Consider the following 21,590-nt stretch of genomic DNA (forward strand, 5'->3'; position numbering starts at 1 on the left):
ATGAATGTTTTTGAAAAAACTCATGAACATTTTTAAAATTTATGAAATTTTTAAAAGACAGGATATCTATATAATAGACGATGCATCCCCATATTAAACATATCACGGATTCGGCACGTCGATCGAAAGACGGACCGGAGATGACGAAACCGAGTCTTTGTGGCACGTCGATCGGGGATCATCCTGAACTCTGCCAGGTCCTGACGGCGGCGTCTTGTACTTGCGATTCTTTCTTCTATAAAGCTATGGTACGCAATTTGCATATTCTAAAAAAACATATGCTTGCTTCTAGCACCTCTTCTTCTTTTTTTGATTTTATTAGGTTAGTCACGAACTAGTACTTGAGATGCATGCGTTTGAAGACAAAAGAGGAAGAAGATGCATGCATTTGAGCGGCGAGTTTCTAGATGCAAAGAAGAACAATTATAGGGTTCACATGTTCTTGTACTACTACATCAGACATGACGATCTGATCAACTCAATAAATTTGGCTTGAGCATGGCGGACAACAATAATGAGCTTAACGAACTCTCTGATCCCCTTTCCCAAGCAATTTGAGCCGACAACGTCTGCGGTTTTCCAGATCAGAATCTTCCAAGCAAACCCCAGAGGCGTCAGCCTCAGCAGGCATTTTTTTATGGACCAGGCGTCTGTTTGACCTGGAATCGTCTTCCTAGCTCTTGTTATCGTTTGTTTTCGCATCTTCCTATCCATTTCCATCCATGAACCCGTAGGTACTAGTCTACGCACTCAGACTGGCCCACGGCGCTGACGTTGCAACATATAAAGCTCGGGCCAGAGACGAGTAGGAGGTCAGAGTTCACACTCAGACGTGCGGCAGAACTGTAGTTGAGAAGCAACAAGAAACAGCTCATACTTGATCGCGTGGAGATCGTTCGTTCAATCAGCTTGGATTGATTTCATGGCGCGCGGGAAGGTGGCCGAGTGCATACGGAAGCGTGCGATGCAGAGGAAGTCAGCGGGCAGGCGCCGGAGCAAGGAGAGCGGGGCGTCCGAGCCGATACTGCCGTGGGAGGCGGGGCCGAAGAGCTGGAGCAGCTCCAGCGGGGCGCCTAGCGGGAGCGGGAATGATACGTTCGAGTGCGCCGGTGGCGGCGCGTCACCGGCGCACTCGAAGTCCTGGGCGAGCGCCTTCTTGTCGGCACTTTTGCGGTGGCGGCGGCTCGTGAACGTGCTGGCCGTGCTGTGGGAGCAGGTGGTGTACCACATGATGTGGCTGGTGGAGTCCGTGGTGTTGGTGGGAAGGCTCTGCTTCTTCCTCATGCGCTTCGGCTTCAAGCAGCTCTGAGTCCATTCTCCCCTTGCCGCCAAGGAGTTGAGGGTGGAGAAGCAGATTGCGTTGACTTTTTTTCCCTTCAATTTTCTTAATTTTGTGCAGACTCGTTTGCCGTTTTTCCGAGGCGTTCAATCCCTAAAGTTGTACATGCCCTTCAGCCCCACTTCTGTGCATAAAGAAATTTCTTCGTTGGTTCAGCTAAATGTATATGTCTCATGATCATAAGATATTCATGTATTTCTTTTTCTTCTTCTGAGCGGATCTTATTTGATCAGAATAGAACGCACGGCCGCCGCATCGTCCTCCATGCCTCCATGGGCATTACGGGTGAACCCTAGCCGCCGCGCCATCGGGAGGCCTTCCTCCACCAGCTCTCGCACCACCACCACCAGAGGGCTGGGCGGCAAAGCCGGACCGGGCCCCGGGATGGTGGCGGCGGGGCAGATTCATCCCTGTCTAGCGCTGCGTTCCCCTCCCCACCACCTTCCCCGAGATCCCATCATGGTGCGGCTAGGGGTACCCACTCCGGCGGTTGCGACTAGTCGGGCGAGTGTCGTGGCATCCTTGGTGAGGCGCATGGCTTTCGCTGCGTTGCCCGCCCTCTACCTTGCGAGCTCACATTCCTGGATGTCGAGCCGCAATGCGACAGTGGAGGGTGCCTATCTCCGTCGAAGTCAAGGAACGGCGGTTGGCGTTGCGGAGGAGGTCGTCCCCCGAGCCGGAGGGCAGCGTGACGGGCGTGGACCGCTAGCCGGACCGGCTAGATCTGGCCTCCGCCGCACGCCGTCCACGCATCATGTGTGTCGCACTGCGAGTTGCCCTTTCCTCATATTCGAGAGTCGCCACCGCAGGCTTGGCGGTGCGGGGACGAGCTCCCAGCACGGCCGGTCGGAGCAGGTGCTTAAGGTGACGTGCGCGGAGCATGACGTGTCGGCAGGTACTGCGATAGGCGTGCATAGCTTGGGCTAAGCCACCGAACCACCGGGGAGGGCGCGGAACACAAGCTCCCGCCTCTAATCATCCGTGACTGGCGGAGGTCAATTTGAACGAGGAGCTCCTCACCTGCAAGTGAGGCTGGATTCCTCCTTGAGAAGCACGTCTCAGTTCATGGTGTCAAACTCGTTGCCAGATCCGTTGCCAGAGCGGACCATCATGGTGTGGTGAGGAGAAGGGATGGGAATCATGTTAGGAAACGTTGCATAGAAAACAAAAAAAAATCTACACATACGCAATGATCTATCCAGTGGCGGAGCCAAGGGGGCGAGCAGGGGCCTAGCCCCCCCTAACGATCGACAATTTTGCTTCGAGCTACCTGTAATTAGCAATGAGATTGGATCAGTCTACGTACTTGGCCCCCCCCTGGCCCAGACGGAGAGAGTAAAACAATTCTGGAGAAAGGAAGGCCATAGAAAAGCCCACTAATGCCATGGCCTCCTTTTCCATCTACTACGTACTAACTACTAGCCCATTAGGCCATGACGTTACCCTAAAAGAATAGGTTAGCCCTCGTGATTAAAAGCATAATTGGTTTGTTGCCAATATTTGGCTTGCCAAATGTTGGTATTGCCAACTATTGGCAATATCAAGATTTGTCAACTATTGACAATTTTATGTGAGATAGGCAAAACAACTCGTAGCCAACCAAGTAGTCGTCAATATTTGGCATTATGCTCTAAGGCTGCCAGCCCGCCGTCGCTGCTCCTTCTTGCCTCACTAACCCTGATTAAATTTAGTCCGATTAAACTAGGCGACACCGGCTCCGCGTTGGGAAATCCTTCATACTACACTCCAATTCTCCGGTGGTCAAGCCAACTAGTCAATTCGACCGGAGTATTGTCTATTAGTCTCTCAATCCCCATCTTATGTACAACGAAATTGTCCATCCAATTTTTAATTATCTTGATTGTGTGATCTACTATGCTATTGATTTTTAATTTCTTTGATTGTGTAATCTGCAGAACCGTTATGAATAGAACAACGTCGCCAAACATCTTAAGGATTAATTCGATTTCTAAGCATGTTGTTTCAGTTGCTCTATCTATTGATAATCTAAAGTGCAAGTTATCAATCCAGTCCAAGGGGAGATGACTTGCTTCAGAATTGCATGATAATTTCCACTAAATTTAATTACCCATCAACTAAGTTATGATCTGAGAAAGTATTTTATTTTTTATTGTATTGAAATTTTTCTGGCTGAATTTAAATGAATACAATTGTATCAATGTTCTAGTTGCGCATACTTTTTTTTAGCACTAGACAAATTTTTTCCGAGTTGCCTTGGCCCCCGCTATACCCAAATCCTGGCTCCGCCCCTGGATCTATCCATGGAGATGCATAGCAACGAGGGGGAGAGTGTGTCTACGTACCCTCATATACCTAAGCGGAAGCGTTTCTCAATGCGGTTGATGTAGTCGAACTTCTTCGCACTTCAACCGATCAAGTATCGAATGCACGGCACCTCCGTGTTCTGCACACGTTCAGCTCGGTGACGTCCCTCGCCTTCTTGATTCCGCAAGACGTCGAGGTAGTAGATGAGTTCTATCAGCACGACGGCGTGGTGACGGTGATGGTGAAGTGATCCTCGCAGGGCTTCGCCTAAGCACTACGAAAATATGACCAAGGGTGTAAACGATGGAGGGGGCGCCGCACACGGCTAGGCAATTGTCTGGGATATGCTAGCCCCCCCCCCCCCCCCCCACACACACACATATATATAGGTGGGAGGAAGAGGGGAGAGGCCAGGAGGCGCCCCAAGTAGGACTGGATCCTACTTGGGTTCCTCCTAGGCCAGCCGCACCCCCCCCCCTTCCTTATTTACCAGAGGGGGAAGGAAAGAGGAGGGGGAGGCCGAATCCCCCCCCCCCCTTTCCTTTCTCTTCCCCCTTTCCTTCTCCCTTTGGTTTGGCCCATATGGAGGGCGCACCAGCCCCTGGTGGCTGGTGTGTTTCCTCTCTTGGCCCATTAGGCCCATATCTTTTGCCGGGGGTGCCCGGAACCCCTTCCGGTGACCCGATATGTACCCGGTACCCCGGAACACTTTCGGTGTCCGAATACCATCATCCTATATATCAATCTTTACCTCCCAACCATTTCGAGACTCATCGTCATGTCCGTGATCTCATCCGGGACTCCGAAAAACATTCGGTCACCAAATCACATAACTCATATAACACTATATCGTCATCGAACGTTAAGCGTGCGGACCCTATGGGTTCGAGAACTATGTAGACATGACCGAGACACCAAGATCTTTATCGGTCGAACCGTTATGACAACATACATAATTCTCTTTGTCCATCAGTATGTTACTTGCCCGAGATTCGATAGTCGGTATCTTCATACCTAGTTCAATCTCGTTACCGGCAAGTTTCTTACTTGTTCCGTAATACATCACCTTGTGACTAACTCCTTAGTCGTTTGCTTGCAAGCTTATGATGTGTATTACCGAGAGGGCCCAGAGATACCTCTCCGATACTCGGAGTGACAAATCCTAATCTCGATCTATGCCAACTCAACAAACACCTTCGGAGATACCTGTAGAGCATCTTTATAATCACCCAGTTACGTTGTGACGTTTTATAGCACACAAGGCATTCCTCCGGTATCCGAGAGTTGCATAATCTCATAATTGAAGAAATATGTAGTTGACATGAAGAAAGCAATAGCAATAAAACTTAACAATCATAATGCTAAACTAACGGATGGGTCTTGTCCATCACATGATTCTCCTAATAATGTGATCCCGTTATCAAATGACAACACATGTCCATGGTTAGAAAACCTTAACCATCTTTGATCAACGAGCTAGTCTAGTAGAGGCTTACTAGGGACACAGTATTTGTTTATGTATTCACACATGTATTTAAGTTTTGGATCAATACAATTATAGCATGAATAATAAACCTTTATCATGAATAAAGAAATATAGAATAACAACTTTATTATTGCTCTAGGGAATATTTCCTTCAGATCGAAGCATACTGGATTGTGAATGGAGCGCTCAACACTGGTCTAGGGTTTTGTTTGGGGTGGTGCGGAGTGGAGTCGGATGGGGCTGGCCTGGGCACATCCAGGCACATCCAGACAGCCCCATATCTGCCACATATGGGTTAGGTTTGGGTAGTGTCGGACAACCCGGACATTTTGGCTTGGCGTGTGGGCCAGTTGGGCGGCCAGTTTGTGACCGGGAAATCCAGCCATATGTTTATTAAGATTTTTGTACACAGATGCTCTAAAGGCTCTAAAGTTAAATTTCTTAAAGTAATCTATCATGTAGAATTGCTACAAAATTCCACTAATCATAGAAAATGCAAAAGAATTTAATATAGTAATTCATCTGTATCAGTATTCAATGTATTTTTTATATGTCATTCTGGATAACCCTGAACTTGTGATTGATGTGTATGAATTTCTAATGGTATGTAGGACATTGCACTTTGTAATGTGTGTAACGAACTTGTGATATATGTCTTTGAGAATGAACTTGTGATATATGTAAGGGGTATCGCGAAGATACCAATTACACTTAGGATGCACATACAAAATGTCGTAACGACATTCAGGATGCACATAGCCAAAGGAAAAAAAATAAAGGTCCCATCACAGTGATCGACTCCTCCCAGCAGCCACACACAAACCACCACCAAATACAGCAACCGAAAAATATAAAAGGTCTTCAAAAGCAATGCCTTTTAAGAACAAGAAAAAAACAATCATACAGACATACAGTTAGCCACCACCTGCATGTTAGCGTCATCGCTCCTGTCATCAGAGTCAAACAATGTTTTTTTACATCAGAGACGATGAAGCGATCAACGGAATAAATTTGGCTTGGACACCACGGCGGCATACTCCAATCAAACAACAATGATGAGCTCAACTTACTGGTCCTAACTAACTAACGAGACATATTAATAATTAGTTAATCAAACTTCTCCGATCCACTTTCCAAGCCATCTATCAGAACGTCAGCATTTTGAGCATTTCTTGAGATCGGAATCTTCCCAGCAAACCCCACAGCCATCGGGCTCAAGCAGAGGCATTCCTTCATTGACCAGGCTTACGTACGTCTGACAAAGAATCATTTTCCTTTATAGTCGCCAACATATAAAGCTCGGTCAGGAGGAGTCAGACATGCAGAGCTGTAGCAAACAAGCAACAAGAACAAGAAGCAACTGACTCGATCGTGTGGAGATCGTTCGATCAACTTGGATTGCCAAGATTTGATGGCGCGCGGGAAGGTGGCCGAGTGGATACGGAAGCGTACCATTCTGAGGAAGCCGGCGGCCAAGCAGCAGAGCAAGAACAGCGGGGCGTCGGAACTGATACTGCGGAAGGAGGCAGCGTTGGAGAGCTGCGGCAGTGCCGCCAACACCTAGGAATGCGGCCGTGAGCGGGAGCGGGAATGGTGCTGGCGGTGGCGGTGCTCTACCGACATTCCAAGTCCCGGGCGAGGGCCTTCCTGTCGGCGCTGATGCGGTGGCGGCCGCGAGTGAACGTGCTGATCGTGCTGTGCGAGCAGGTGGTGTACCACGTGATGTGGCTGGTGGAGTCCGTGGTGTTGGTGGGCAGGCTCTGCTTCTTCCTCATGCGCTTCGGCTTCCAGCAGCTCTGGCTTCATTTCTCCCGTTACCGCCATGGCGTTGAGAGTGGAGGACATAGAAGGAGGTTGCGTTAGCTGGATTTCGTTTTCTTTTTCTTTCTTTTGTGTAGATTCGGTTGCCGTTTTCCGAGGCTTTCGATCCGTAAGAAGTTGTATAAATGCCCCCAAGCCCCACTCTTGTGCTTTTTTTTTCGAAAAGGGGACTCCCCGGCCTCTGCATCAGAACGATGCATACGGCCACATTTATAGATAAATAAAGAGGTTCAATAAGGTCTTATAGTCTGAAAACAAAATAACGGCAAGCTCACAAAGAGCCACAACGTCAAAAACAATAGGCCCAAAAGCCACAACCGGCTGGCATAATAAAGATAGGTAAACTAATCACCTATCCTATTACATGACCGCCATCCAAACCGATTGAAGATATTCCGCGCTACCATCTATCAGCGGACAGATCCAGTAACCAAACGCTCCCTGGCCTCCGTCGGAGTGAGTAACGACCACATACGGATAAGCGCAGTAGCCCGGAATAAAACCTGCAAAAAATGAATATTTGTTGTTCTGTTAAAAGCCAAATCATTTCTGTAGTTCCAAATTGTACACAACAAAGCACATACTCCTACGCGAATGTGTCTAGCTGTTTCGGACTCTATCCCAACAAGCCACGTTCCAAATAACGTACTGACCGAATTCGGAGGAGTAATGTTAAAGGCAATATGCACCGTGTGCCACAAAACTCTCATAATCATAAGATGTTCTGGTATCTCTACTTTTAGTCTGTGGTGGCCTCGCCCTCTCTTCTTAGCCGTGCCAAACAAGGCCGTTTGACTCATGTACGGTCGGTGTATTCCTTACTGATGACCTTTAAAAAGATTGGCCGCGTCACGAGCCGTTGGACACACCACACGGTAACCGTCCGATCCACAGGTTGCAATATGGGTCATGTTGTGCTCAAAGACTTGCACGGCGAGTGCTTTGCAACATGCTCAGTCGTCGCCCTCACGCAATATCGGTGCCCTGGGAAACATCTCCGGCAAGCTCGCACTACTGGCGCCTCCCACAACTGCTCAGATGTTGCAAAATGTCGCGTTTGACGGCGTCCCTTTGCAACACGGCGACGCTTCACAGCATTGTCAGCCGATATGCCACTCCGCTAGCAACACGTAGTGACCAGCAACTGACAGTGGTGTTGTTGTAGCCACCCCAGCTCGCTAGCGGTAGCTGGCCTCCTTTGACCGAAAATGTGGCAGCGGTGGTCGGGTTCAGGCGACAGCCCCTGAGCTTGGGAGAAGCGCATCGGCTGGAGAGAGAAGCCCATAATGTAGGCTGAGGAGACAAAGAGAAAAGAGGAGGGGTGCTCTGGTGGTTGTCGGGTGAAGGACAAAGATAGAAGGGAGGAGGCTGAGGAAAAAACAAATGGGCGCGAACCCTTCAGGCGAAGATAAGGTGGGGGAGATATAGTGGTACACGGGGCCCACCAAGCTGCATGGCATACTAACGATGTTGTCGTTCGATCAAAGGACATATAGTGGGAGTAACAAGGTAATAACATGCCACACACGCAAAATAGATAATGTGGCAAGTAAGTAAAGAGAAGAGAGAGAAATTGAACAATATAATATGTTACCATCACATAGCGTCTCCCAATGAACAATGACTTTCAAAATAGTAATGCGTGTTACCAGTCTAAGTTACTCACCACCATGGCCAGCCTAACAGGAATAATTTTCCATTCTCCAACAATTTGACCACATATATGGTCAACTATAGGACATAAGATGCATAGCACATGTACCTTTATTGAAATTTCCTTTGCAAATAACAAAAGCTATAATGGTAGGCTAGCATCGATTTTAATTTGCAACACGTCGGCCAGAGCAAATACTAGCCGGGTCGCAAGCCGTCCAATGCGTGTGATTCCCACCGTGCAACTCGTTTCTCTCCCCGACCCATCCTATGTTGCAACATGATCCATTTTGCAAACTTCGTCGCAATGTGACCCATGTTGCAAACCCCGTTGCTTCACAACCAATGTTGCGAAAGCACCTCTAGCAAGCCCCCCCCCTCCCCCCCCTGCATTTTGTAGCATGATCCTTGTTGCAAGCACCTTTGGTGAGTCCTCCTTGCAACACAACCCCCTGTTCCAAAGCACCTCAAGTGAGACCTCCCCCCCCCCTCTTACATTATTTGTGTTGCCAATTCCGGCGACCACCACAACATCGTAGATGCTCAAGATGAGTCCCAACTGCATATCATCGCCCTGTCGTACTCATTGTAGCAGCGCCGCCCTGCCTTGCGGTCATGCCCATTGCCATTGTATCGGCGCCGAGATTTTTCCCTACTTGCAAAAAATGTGTTGTTGTGGGTTGCAACCACAATAGCGGTGGTGGCGGAGCCTTATCTCTCCTTGGTCAATGATGGTTTTTAGCAGTGGTGGTGGGCACAACAACGCTCGACCGATGATGGGGGGTTCGACGGGAGATTTGCTAGAGGAAGAAGAAGGCCATGATAGGAAAAATGAGTGGACGGTGCTTCGCTACGAGATAAGGCTTGAAGCCGTTAGTGGTGGGCACGGGATCCCATAGGACACACGTCGCGCGGGGAAGGTGGTCGACGTGTGCCCAATTATCACATGATTGAGCTCGAGGTTTCCCCTTTTAATTTGTGTTGCAAGGTTAGTGTTTCATTTGGACACATGAACTCAAGAAATAGAAATGGGAAATGTGTAATAATTAAGATGTCATCTATCCTCCAGCAGCCGCCCCTGCTCGGGTTTGCAACAGCGGCGGTTCTCTCCGGCCCCAATGGTTATCCAGGGGTGTGGCTGCTTGCGTGGGCTCAACCGATGGTGCCGGCGGGTTACAACGGCAGGGGAGGAGGAGACGAGATATGGATGACGCGATCGTGAAGAAGATGCATTTGTATTCAGGATAAGGGAGAGAGATACGTGTTGTGCGTTCGACGCGGCTAATTTCGTTTGAGAAACCAATCTGCTGCATTAAAATGTATCCTTTCTTAAGAAGTGGGTTGGAGGGATCTCCTATTCCGTGACTACCGCGAGAAAAAGCGCGAACACGCGCAACCCATGCGACCCTCCCCCGGACCATTTTTGGCCGGCCCATGTGCGGGGCAGGGCGCCCATTTTTCGTTCATTTTTTATTTTCCTATATTTTTTTCTTCTTTAAATAAAATATTAGTTTCCCAAAATATGTTTATAATCTAAAAAATTCCTAAAATTTCAAAAAGGTTCATAAATTTTAAAAATAGTCTAGGATTTCAAAAAATGTTCACAAATTTGATTAAAAAAATCCAAATTCCAAAAAATGTTCAGTAATTCGAAAACAAATCTTGATTATAAAGATAAGTTCATCAATATTATTTTTACCAATTTCTAAATCTGATCATTTTTTAAATTTTGAAGAACATTCTTTTATTTTATGAATAAAATTCAATTCAATGAACTGTTTTGAATTTGATAAATATATCTCTAATTCGATGAACAAATTTTTATTTGACGAAATATTTTTAAAATTCATGAATTTTTATTAAAAAAAAGTATGATGAACATTGCCTGAATTGTGATGAATATTTTTGGTATTTGATGATTAAATTTGAATTCTATTAGCAAATTTTTAATATTATGAATAAAATTTCAACTTGTTGAACATTTCTTGAATTTTCTGAGCAGTTTTTGAATTTGGCGAATATTTTTTGAATTTGATGAACAGAGCGTGTTTATGATTTAAAAAAAAATTATTTTCAAATGTGAAAATATATCCCCGAAATGACACAAAAGATGAAGGTAAACAGAGAAATAAAAATAAAAGTAAATAAAAACATGAAGAAAAGGTAGAATTGCAAATGAAAAACTAAAATGAAATGCGAATCCGGCAGAAAAACGAAAAAACTGGTCTGCGAAGGTGGTAGGACCTTCCCAAAACCAGAAAACAGATCCTGTGCTGGACGGCTTCGGTGAAGGCACCTACCCTGACGCCTCAGTTTGGGCCCGTACACGGTCGTGTTTCACTGTTTCTTCTCTTTTTCCTGATTAGTTTTCCCTGACGGACGCTTTCCCTACCCTAGCCGCCGCCAACAGCCAGGCGACTAGGGAGGCGATCTCCTTCCACCGATCTTCACCGGCCGGTGCGTTGGCCCCCTCTCCCTCCGGCCGCTGCTCCGGCGGCAGGAGGGAGGGGGGACCTCGTTCCTCCGCTCTATAGTTAGGTTTTGGATTTGTAGGTCGTGGTGCGTCGCTGGGGTGGTGGGAGCGGCGCACAGACGAATAAATCTGCCTCAGCTTCACTCCCATACCGGCGGTGCCCTTCATGGCGGCGTCTCGGAGTTGATGGCATCGTGTCTCTGCCGATCCTTCAGATCGGCAGCGTTAGGGTTCATGGATGGTGTTGGCGAGGCGGCGGCGACGACTCCATCAGGTGTGTCTCTCCTTCTGCTCTGTCCCCGTTGCTATGGCGTTGTCTCCGACGTCATGGTGGAGCAGGGAGGTTTTGTCGTTCAGGAGTACGCGCAGGCGGTTGTCTACGCAAGTGACAGCTGGAAGATGGAGAATCTTGTGCTGGGTCTGTGGTTGAAGGCTGACAGTTCTGGTTTCCTCCTCCGACGTCGTCGTCATGCGGGGGTGTCAGTTCTGAAGTTCGATGGCGTGTCCGAGGACATATTGCCCCGGTCTGATTCTTTCAACGGCTATGGTTTTGCTTCTGGCAAACTACTTTGGAGGTCCACAAAGCTGCTGATCAGCGATGGAGCCGCGTTGAGCTTGGGTCGAGAGGTGATCTGTCTTTTTACCCATTGGTGGCTGCTTCCGTGGTGTCGTAGGAGAGGGACAGACGTTGGTATTTTGCATAGGATTTTCCTATCTTTTCAGTCTTGTATGGTCGGTGCTTACGTGCCTTGTAACTTGATCTTTATTTTATATAAATGAGACACGTATTACATGCAAAAAAAGATTAGTTTTCCCTTTTTCTGTTTTTTTTTCTATTTCTTTTCTTTCATCTATTTATTTTTTATTTTATTAATTTCATCTTTTCCAAAAAATCATCTCAATTCTAAATATTATTCAAATTTTCAAAATTGTTCATGGTTTTCAAATTTGTTTGTAATTTCCAAAATCTGTTACGATATTTAAATTTTGTATTCATATTTTAAGAACTTGCTAACATTTTTCAAATTTTGTTCAGTCATCTAATTTTTTTCACAATTCTAATAACTTGTGCGGGATTCGAAATTTTTAGAATATTTTCACATTTTGAAATAAATTGTTCAAAGTTTCCAAAACTTGTTCAGTTTTTTTTACAAAAAGTTCAAAATTTAAAAATCATATTCGTCATTAGAGGTTCTTTGAAATTACAAACGAAAATCACATTTGTGAAAAAAATTGGTCACGTTTCAAAAAGTTGCTCAAGTTTTTAAAAAATTTAGTTTTTTTTTCGAAAATCAATAAACCATTTCGGAGTTCAAATTGGTTCATAATTTCATATATGCTGACATTTCTTGAAAACTGTTGTCCATGTATTGTAAAATTCTGCACGTTTTTTAAAGTTTGTTCACTTTTTAAAAAATCACATTTTAAAAACCCGTTCAGAATTCAAAAAAATCACAACTTTCCACAAAATAAATTTCTATTTTTAATAGGCTTTTACTATATGTAGGTTCTTCAACTTGCTTTTTGGGTGAAAATCGGTTATGGGTAAAGTGGGCCAGCCCATTTTCGCTGCCCTTTAGCGAAAGCTCCCTTGTTTGACGCCTATAGGCATCATACAGGAGCTCCCTCCGTCGACCTGCGCGGTAAATACACACCTGGGTTGGAGCAGTCATGGGGAGTTGAGATGGGGTTATGTGCATGGAATAGGCTTTAGGGTAGGCATGTTAGGCTGAATCCTAATTCTGCGGGTGTCCATTTTCGAGCATTGGGCTGCACCAAAATGAGTATAATGAAAATACGTAAGAATACCCTTTTTTGGCTCCCAGGTTCTATGGAGCCTGTAATTTTTAAAAAATTAAAATGGTATTTCAAACTTTGAATTTTTTTTGAAATCATTTCTATGAGTACACATGGACGTTATCTTCGTACCCGTAAAATTTCAATAGATAATATAATATATTATGTGCTGCGAAAAAGACAACAATCGGTCCCAAAACAACAAAATACACAGCCATTTTTGTTCATGTATTTGTCTTTTTTGTATACACCCCATAAAAATACATATAGTCATGAAACCTCATATAGATATAGTAAACATCTATATAAACACTTACAATACCATGCAAAAAATATATAAACACTTACAATCGCTTTTGGAAATTTTCAAGCAATATAAGTTAATATTTTTGAAATTTCGTTACAGCTCTCCTTGGAGCCAAAGCGGGTTTTTTTAGGATAGCCAAAGCGACTTTCTGATATGCACTGCTAAAATTCCTTTCTGCAAATTCTTTGTGAGACCACACTAGATGCGCCCATGTTACATGAGCTAAAACACACATAAAACACCAAAACTAGCGTTTGAACGTCACACATGAATAACACAAGACTTATACAAAGAGAAGAACATATAAGATAGGATCTCATGTTTGTTTTGCACCAAAATTAGGCCCTCTTTGGTTCTAGGATTGGAAGGATTGGAATAGGAGAACTATATAAAGTGTGATGAAACGTATCTCAAATCCTAATGTTTGGTTCACATGATAGGATTTCCTTTTTTTTTTATTTGGTTCACAGGATAAATGTCATTTGGCTCACAAAATAGGATTTTTGTCCATTAAGTCTAAGCTCATGTTTCTTTCTCTTTCAAAATATAAAGGATGAGAGTCAATCATGTACAGGAATATGATATATTCCTGTAAACTAAATGGCTCTAAAGGAAAATTTCATACGGAAATCCTACCATGTAGAATTTGCTAAAAAATTGCTGCAACTATAGAAATTATAAATAAATATAGGATAGCAACTCCTTTGTATCAGTATTCAAAGTATTTTGTTACGCGGTGCGCTATGACATGATCAGCTGCTAAAACAAAAATTCTCCACAAAGTCAAAAGACACTAAACCGACATGTATCTTTATATTGGTGCAAGTGATCCGCCATGATGCTGTCTTCCTCACATCATCTTTTCCCGCATGTCCCCACGCCCACACACTCCTACCCTTGCCGTTGCCGTGCACGTTTCCGTCTCCTGCAGCGACACCGACAGCCCCAAAGTTGTAATAAGTCCCCTCGCAAGTGGCCAAATTGTGGCCACAAAGACCTACCAGCTGATCCCATGCATTGCAATTACATGGAGCATATGAACGCAATGCCTCCTCTGTAGCTCACACATACCGATTGCTGGCGCAGTGTGCAACCGCAAGGAAAGGGCGCCGTCCTCTCTTCAGAAACCAGCAGCAGGATACAACACAAGGTATGTGATCCAAGCCTCGTAGAGTTGCTCTTTTGTATTTGTGCACAGCAATACTTTGAAAATATCATAGCGTGTGCACAGTTAAGGAAAACACATGTTCTGCAATCCGCATAATCACTGCCATCGACCATCGCTCGATACGGGCGCAAGCAGATCCTGTGAAACATGAAAAGAATTTATCAAGGACACACATGTTCAATACATAGTTATAACAGGAACAAAGGAAAGTTGGAACACATGAAGTACTCGCTCCGTCAGGAATTAGCTGACGCTCAAATGGATGTATCTAACACTGAAATACGTCTAGATACATCCGTTTGAGCGTCAACTAATTCCGGTCGGAGGAAGTATTATTTAAAAGAAAAAGATCACATAGAAGCACAAGGTCTGACTTTATTAGCAAATGAATGTTTAAGCACGAGGGTAGCAAGATATCTTAGTTTCCGGATGTTCTGGGATGAGATTGTTTAACATACTGGATGTGGCTTCACATGGACAAAAATAGACTTTTTCGTAACAAAAAAACTCAGTAAGTCCCAACAATGAAATTAGTGAAGCTTTGGCAATAAGATTAGTAGTCTTACATTAACCAGTTCACTGGTATTGAGTGTAGCATGTGGGAGTTAATTAAAGCTGAAATTTCTTCCATGATTTCCAGTGTCATCGATGTTCCCTGTTCTTCTGCTGCTTTTGTTGCCGCATGTACTCCAGTCGGCATGGGCGAGAACATTCAGTAACATGACTGACATGGATACCTTGCTGGCATTCAAGGCAAGTCTAAGCATCCAGCCAGGTGCCCTAGCTGCATGGAACACAACTACTGATTTCTGTTCATGGCCAGGTGTCAGTTGCAGCCTCAAGCATAAGCACAGGGTTACCGTGCTGAACCTCGCTTCGGAGGGCCTTGCCGGAACAATAACACCATCAATTGGAAACCTCACGTTTCTGAAAATACTAGACCTCAGCCAAAACAATTTTCATGGAGGAATACCTTCATCAGTTGGCTGTTTATTTCGGCTACAACATCTTAACTTTTCCAGCAATTCACTTGATAGTGATATAAACCCGGACATGAAGAACTGCTCCAGTCTTGAGAGCGTCGATCTTGATTTAAATTTGCTAACCGGAGAAATCCCTGCATGGCTTGGAGGCTTGCCAAATCTGAAGACCATACAACTGTATAGGAACAGGTTCACTGGGATAATCCCGCCGTCAATTGCCAACCTCTCAGCACTGGAAACAATCGATTTCGCTGCAAACCAACTGGAAGGTGTCATCCCAGAGGGCCTTGGCAAGATGACTAGTCTCTCCTCCATTATACTGAGTGAAAACCACCTCGCAGGCACTATCCCTGCAGCTTTCTTTAACCTTTCCTCTCTGACCACCTTCGCTGTGGCAGCAAATAAGTTGCATGGTAAACTGCCCTCAGACTTGGGGGCTCACCTCCCAAATCTCAAGGACCTACTCCTCGGCACCAATAGGTTTACAGGATACCTTCCAGCTTCTCTTGTGAATGCAACAAAGATTTATAGACTAGACATGTCGTTCAACGGCTTGACCGGTAGATTGCCTCCGGAGATTGGAATGCTCTGCCCAAAATACCTCAGTGTTTCAGAAAATCAGATCGTGGCAAGTACCCCGCAGGACTGGGAGTTCATGACGTTCTTGACAAACTGCACACGCCTTCGTGTATTAAGGCTCTCTGGAAACATGCTAGCTGGCGTGTTGCCAAGCTCTGTTGGCAACTTATCAGCACAACTTCAAGTACTTTATGTTGGATATAATATGATTTCTGGAACAATACCATTTGGCATAAGCAATCTTGTCAGACTAAATTATTTAACACTCTCTCACAACCAATTTACTGGTGTCTTGCCTGAAAGCATGGGAAGGCTAAATTTGCTACAAGCCTTGTTTATGCATGATAATCTGTTGACAGGGTTCATTCCATCCTCCCTTGGAAACATGACACAGCTACTAGGTCTTGGTGCATGGAGTAACAAGTTTGAGGGGCCTCTTCCAGCAAGCTTAGGGAGCCTCAAGGAGATAACTGCAATCGACTTATCATATAATAAGTTCACAGGTCCATTGCCTAAAGAGATCTTTAACATATCGTCCCTGTCGGACACCCTAGATTTGGAAGGCAACTACTTTACTGGTCCTCTTCCACCTCAAATTGGCGGTCTGACAGCGCTTACAAACTTGTACCTCTCCCAGAACAACTTATCTGGGACACTGCCCAATGAACTCAGCAATTGTCAAAGCTTGGTAACACTCTTGTTGGACCATAACTCCTTTAGTGGTACTATTCCCTCATCTATCAGCAAAATGCGAGGCTTGGCATTTCTAAATCTTACCAAGAACACACTCTCCGGTGAGGTTCCTCAAGAGTTCGGACTCATGGGCGGCATTAAAGAATTGTATCTTGCACACAACAACTTGTCTGGTCATATTGCTGAAAGCTTGGAAAACATGGCATCATTGTACCAATTAGACCTGTCCTTCAATAATCTGGATGGCAAAGTTCCATCACAGGGCGTGTTTAGTAATGTGACCGGATTTCTATTTGAAGGGAATTCAGGGCTTTGTGGTGGTATTTCAGAATTACATTTGCCCCCATGCCCACCAGAATCAATGGAACACACCATGAGAAAACGCAATTTGATTATCACAATAGCTACCCCAATTGCTGGCATAATTATATGCTTGTGTGTGGTGCTTGTTTTCTTCACAATAAGAAAGAAATCAAAAGCTCGGTCCACAACCATGGGAGGATTTCAACTTATGGATGACAATTATCCTAGAGTTACTTATGCTGAATTGGTCCAAGGAACAAGTGGCTTTGCTACAGACAATTTGATTGGTAGAGGACGATATGGATCAGTGTATAAGTGTAGTTTGCTGCTAAACACCATTATGACCACAGTAGCTGTGAAGGTGTTTGATCTTCGACAGTCTGGATCTTCCAAAAGCTTTCTAGCTGAATGTGAGGCACTTGGTAGGATCCGCCATCGAAATTTGATTAGTGTCATAACTTGCTGCTCAAGCTCTGACTCAGACCAAAACGACTTCAAGGCCCTTGTGTTGGAGTTCATGCCTAATGGGAGCCTAGATAGGTGGTTACACATTGATGTACATGCATCACAGCAACTGCAAGGTTTGACATTGATGCAGAGATTAAATATTGCAGTTGATATTGCTGATGCATTAGATTATTTGCACAACAACTGTGAACCACCAATAATTCACTGCGACTTGAAGCCAAGCAACATTCTTCTTAACGAGGATTTAGTTGCTCACATTGGGGACTTCGGCCTTGCAAAGATTCTTTCTGAACCAGCAGCGGAGCAGCTGATTAATTCAAAGAGCTCCATTGGAATAAGAGGAACGATTGGATATGTAGCTCCAGGTAGCTCAAATTTTCTAACATTACACTCTGCAACATACATTTTTGCATGCAAAATGACTATATTTGTGTACGATATGTAGAGTATGGCGAAGGCGGTCAAGTTTCTTCATGTGGAGATGTATATAGCTTCGGAACTGTCATCCTCGAGTTGTTTACAGGCATGGCACCAACTCATGATATGCTCAGAGACGGGTTAACCTTGCATAAGCATGCCGAGAATGCATTTACAGGGATGCTAATGCAGATTGTTGATCCAGTGCTACTTTCCATTGAAGAAGCCAATCTGACTAGTCTGCAGGATGGAAGCAACACAATGGAACATGGCAGAAATGCCATATTGTCTGTCATGAAGGTTGCGCTATCATGCAGCAATCATGCACCAACAGAGAGAATGTGCATGAGAGATGCTGCTGCTGCGATTCGCAGGATAACGGATAGCTATGTTAAAAATAAGACAAACTGAGGAAGTTGTTGCAACTGCATATAACACAAAGCATTTTGCTGAAACAAGATCAGCACCTGAAACATCCAGGTCAGCCCCCCTGAAGCGGCGTCATGCTTAATTTGCTTTGTAGTGGTTATGTTTTGCATTCCAAGTGTGGTGTTGTATATGTTAGTTTCTGCCTAGCCATTATCTTTTAGTTACATATACATATGTAATTTGTTCAGAGAGGTCCAACGAGTGTTGAAGGCCTTAGCCTAGGCCAAGTCGGGCTTTCGAGCCTACTCTCTAAAAAAGAGTTGTGTAAATGGAAGGCGGATACAAGTCGCATCTGGGTTGAGTTTGAATAAGACACTATATCTCATCAGATTTTAAATTGGTGTTGTATTGCATTTGAGTTGGGATGTATCGGACCCGTCCGATGTTGTTCTTGGCTAGTTTTTCTAGTGGAACTTGTTCTATCTAACTGTGTTTAATCTTCTGATGTATGACGCGCGAAGCTTTTGTGTGTTTACAAAAAGGAAAAAAAGTTCAATATACATATCTTCTATTCTACAAGAAAAAAAAAGATGGAGAAAGGATATTCAATACTCACCATACTTCAGGAGGTCATCACAACACCATCTCAAGTGAAATGCCAGTCTGGTCCGGGTGGCGCTTGCTCCGGTCGTGAAGGCACTTCTGACTTCAAGATTGCAACGTCTATCAGTGGGGCTAATTTAACTTCTCCGCACAAGTTCCGAGGCGTTCATGGTTATGCAACACCCTGTGCGCACATAAATACCATACCAGCCTCCATCTTCCGTCCTTAACAGGCTTAGCATCGCAGGGCACTTTGTTCTAGCGGATGAACTGTTCTCCCTGTCCGGCTTGCCCTGCAGAAACACCACCATGTAAATTCACACTCCTGCACATAAATCCGCAAGCACTTCATTCCAGTAGAAAGTGAAAAAATAGGGACTCACTGCACAACTGCAAACAATCTCTGGGACGTTTTGGTGACACTTTCCTGATACGAACACCATACTCCCACGAGTACAGATTGCAGAATTCGCTCCTTGAGGAAAACTCCTGATTGCCGCCACGAGTGGAGGTACACGGTTTACAATGACCACTCTTCATCGCGTACAGCTGGATGGTGCTGCCTGAAAAATGCCACCAAGACATACAAACCCACTAAAAACGATCACTATTGACTTTTTAGTGCTGATCAGAACCACAAACCATATCCGCAGGGAAAAGGATAGGGTTGAAATTGGAGGAGAAAAATAAGTGCACGCTATTATAGTTGGATTTTTTTCCTTGATTCAAAAACGTTAATTGGATTTGGGGATATGGATAATGTCTCTGCAAAAAAAATGCTGGATTTGTTTCCAGTGCACTTTTCTGAGCGAAAACTACAGGACACACCAAGCTGGTCTTGTTCTCCGATAATAGTAAGGAAACATCGAACAGGTGAACAGCAGTTAAGTAATTCGCAGAATTCTTCATACTGCAATTCAGTATCAACAAAGACAAAAAGGTTGTACCTGCGCTTCCACCCACCCGGGACACGTTGAGAGAGGCATCCACAGAGCGGTTCGGATCAGGGACAACTGGACCGGCAGGCCGGTCCGGTATCGTGCCCGGAGCCCGGAGACCGCACAACGGCCACCGGCTGGTTCGGCACAGCCGGCTGGGGATGCGGGCGATACAGTAGGGTGCTTGAACGGCCACATCCGCCAGACCCGGAGAGGCATCTGATCCCCAAAGGCTACCTCAGTAAGTACTCCGCCCCAGCTATTGGATCTGCGGTCTCTTCGCCGTGCAGCAAGCCACGCTCTATATACAGGTACCTAAGAAACATAGCAAATATATTTCTACGGCGGCTTCAGAGCAGAAGAAGATGCACAATTGCTCGAGCTGTGTACCAAATGAGAGCCCGGGGAACTCACTGATTTTCTCCCACGAAGCGCCGCCATTACCGTACTCGATGCTGACGGAGCCACGGCCGAAAACGAGATTAGTTGGCGCATCTCCAAGGGCACGCATTTGATCGAACACCTGGTGTGCACCATCCAGCTCGACGACACCTGCGCGCACGCGGTGCGAGCACACATCATGACATCAACGCACGCAGCAGCCGGCGATGATGCGTCATGGCACAGTGAGGCAGAGCTACGGGAGGAGGGGTCACGCGGTGGCGCCGGAGTGGTCGCGCGAGATGGGCATGGGCGGGGAGACGAGCTCGGGGACGGAGATTCAACATAGGGCGGGTCTAATCATGACCTCGCCACCTCGACTCTGCCCGGCACAGCACGTGGCTAAATGGGCCGGGCCTGGGGCCGTGCCAGGGCCGCGAGCCAGGCCCGCATGCTGGCAAGGCACAACCCGTTTGTCTAAAAGAACTAGAATTGTTTTTACAAAATCACTAGTTTTTTTAGGGACGAAATCACTAGTTGAGAAGTACTCATTGTAAAGATCACTCCCACCTCCTCAGGTTGCGACAAGTGGCGCGTTGCATGTGTACCACTTGTTGCAACCTGGAAGTTTTTCTTTTTTTCGTAGATTCGTTTATTCAAAACGTTTTATCTCTTAAACCGTGCGTCCAAATCTCGAACCGTTTTCATCGTTGGATTCTTCGCGTCGAGATCTTTAAAACTAGATCCCATGTTGATAGGTTTTGATGAAAAAAAAAATTCACGAAAAAGCCGGACGAAAAAACTGAACCGGGAGCACGGGTTGTTTCCCTTTCCAAAAACGGCACGCCCGTGACTCTCGCGAAATCACAACCGTGCCTCTCGAGAAAGAAAGAAAAAAGAAAACATGTTTTTTTTCATTCCCGAAGAGGCACGGCCATGCTTCTCGCGAAAGCACACCCATGCCTCTCGTGGAAGCAAAACCATATCTCTCGCGAAAAAAAAAAGAAAACGCATTTTTCTTCCGTTTCCGAGAGGCACGGCCGTGCCTCTCGTGAAAGCACAACCGTGCCTCTAGCAGAAGCAAAACCGTGCCTTTCTCAAAAGGAAAAAAATAGAAAATTCTGAGAGACGTCCGTCCCTCTCCCGAAAGCACAACCGTGCCTCTAGCGTAAGCAAAACCGTACCTCTCTCGGAAGGAAAAAACAGAAAATTCCGAGAGACACGTCCGTGCCTCTCGCGAAAGTACAACTGTGCCTCTTTCGGAAGCAAAACTGTGCCTCTTCGGAAGCAAAACCGTGCCTCTCATGAAAGGAAAAAAACAGAAAACGCGTTTTTTTCGTTTCGAGAGGCACGGCTGTGACTCTTGCGAAAGCAAAACCATGACTCTTGCGAAAGAAAAAAAACGTGTTTTTCACGTAAAAAAAATTTCAAATTGTTTTAATCCAAAAGTTAAGGATTACCGGTGAAAAATTGAAATGTAAAAAACCCGTTTAAAAGTCGAAAACGCGTGCGGAAAAATAAAAATA

The 21,590-nt window shown here is 45.3% G+C and overlaps 2 protein-coding genes, 1 long non-coding RNA gene and 1 pseudogene across 5 annotated transcripts; 3 read left to right on the top strand and 1 right to left on the bottom strand.

Annotated features, from left to right (window-relative positions):
- Positions 1–654: 654 nt before the first annotated feature.
- On the top strand, positions 655–1,485 carry LOC109751156 (uncharacterized). The gene has a single exon (XM_020310051.3). It carries the CDS (start codon positions 923–925, stop codon positions 1,307–1,309), a length of 387 nt encoding a protein of 128 aa, XP_020165640.1. The 5' UTR covers positions 655–922; the 3' UTR covers positions 1,310–1,485.
- A 5,002-nt stretch (positions 1,486–6,487) lies between these two features.
- LOC109751150 (uncharacterized) lies at positions 6,488–7,196 on the top strand (annotated as a pseudogene).
- Positions 7,197–13,819: 6,623 nt separating this feature from the next.
- On the bottom strand, positions 13,820–21,341 carry LOC109751144 (uncharacterized). Of its 2 annotated transcripts, none has more exons than XR_005759077.3 (5): positions 20,098–21,341; positions 19,693–20,022; positions 19,129–19,308; positions 18,759–19,038; positions 13,820–14,468 (listed from the first exon to the last, which is right to left on the bottom strand). It is a non-coding gene; the product is annotated as an uncharacterized lncRNA (long non-coding RNA). The 2 variants fall into 2 exon arrangements; XR_002230043.4 differs by having other exon boundaries at positions 19,693–19,998; positions 20,098–21,337.
- Positions 14,110–18,539, top strand: LOC109751143 (uncharacterized). 2 transcript variants are annotated; one of them, XM_073500870.1, is made up of 4 exons: positions 14,148–14,312; positions 14,971–15,083; positions 15,154–17,721; positions 17,802–18,539. In XM_073500870.1, exons 3-4 carry the CDS (start codon positions 15,384–15,386, stop codon positions 18,182–18,184), a joined length of 2,721 nt encoding a protein of 906 aa, XP_073356971.1. In that variant the 5' UTR covers positions 14,148–14,312; positions 14,971–15,083; positions 15,154–15,383; the 3' UTR covers positions 18,185–18,539. The 2 variants fall into 2 exon arrangements, with proteins under 2 accessions (XP_020165634.1, XP_073356971.1); XM_020310045.4 differs by having other exon boundaries at positions 14,110–14,312; positions 14,971–17,721.
- Positions 21,342–21,590: the final 249 nt, after the last annotated feature.

Source organism: Aegilops tauschii, chromosome 6 (genome assembly GCF_002575655.3).
Source record: "Aegilops tauschii subsp. strangulata cultivar AL8/78 chromosome 6, Aet v6.0, whole genome shotgun sequence".
In the NCBI taxonomy this organism is placed as follows: domain Eukaryota; kingdom Viridiplantae; phylum Streptophyta; class Magnoliopsida; order Poales; family Poaceae; genus Aegilops; species Aegilops tauschii.

Excerpts from the sequence above, each read along its gene's own strand:
- LOC109751156 (XM_020310051.3), top strand. The coding sequence starts at position 923 with ATGGCGCGCGGGAAGGTGGCCGAGTGCATACGGAAGCGTGCGATGCAG.
- LOC109751143 (XM_020310045.4), top strand. The coding sequence starts at position 14,979 with ATGTTCCCTGTTCTTCTGCTGCTTTTGTTGCCGCATGTACTCCAGTCG. Across the intron at positions 17,722-17,801 it reads GATTGGATATGTAGCTCCAG|AGTATGGCGAAGGCGGTCAA; the intron begins GTAGCTCAAATT and ends TACGATATGTAG.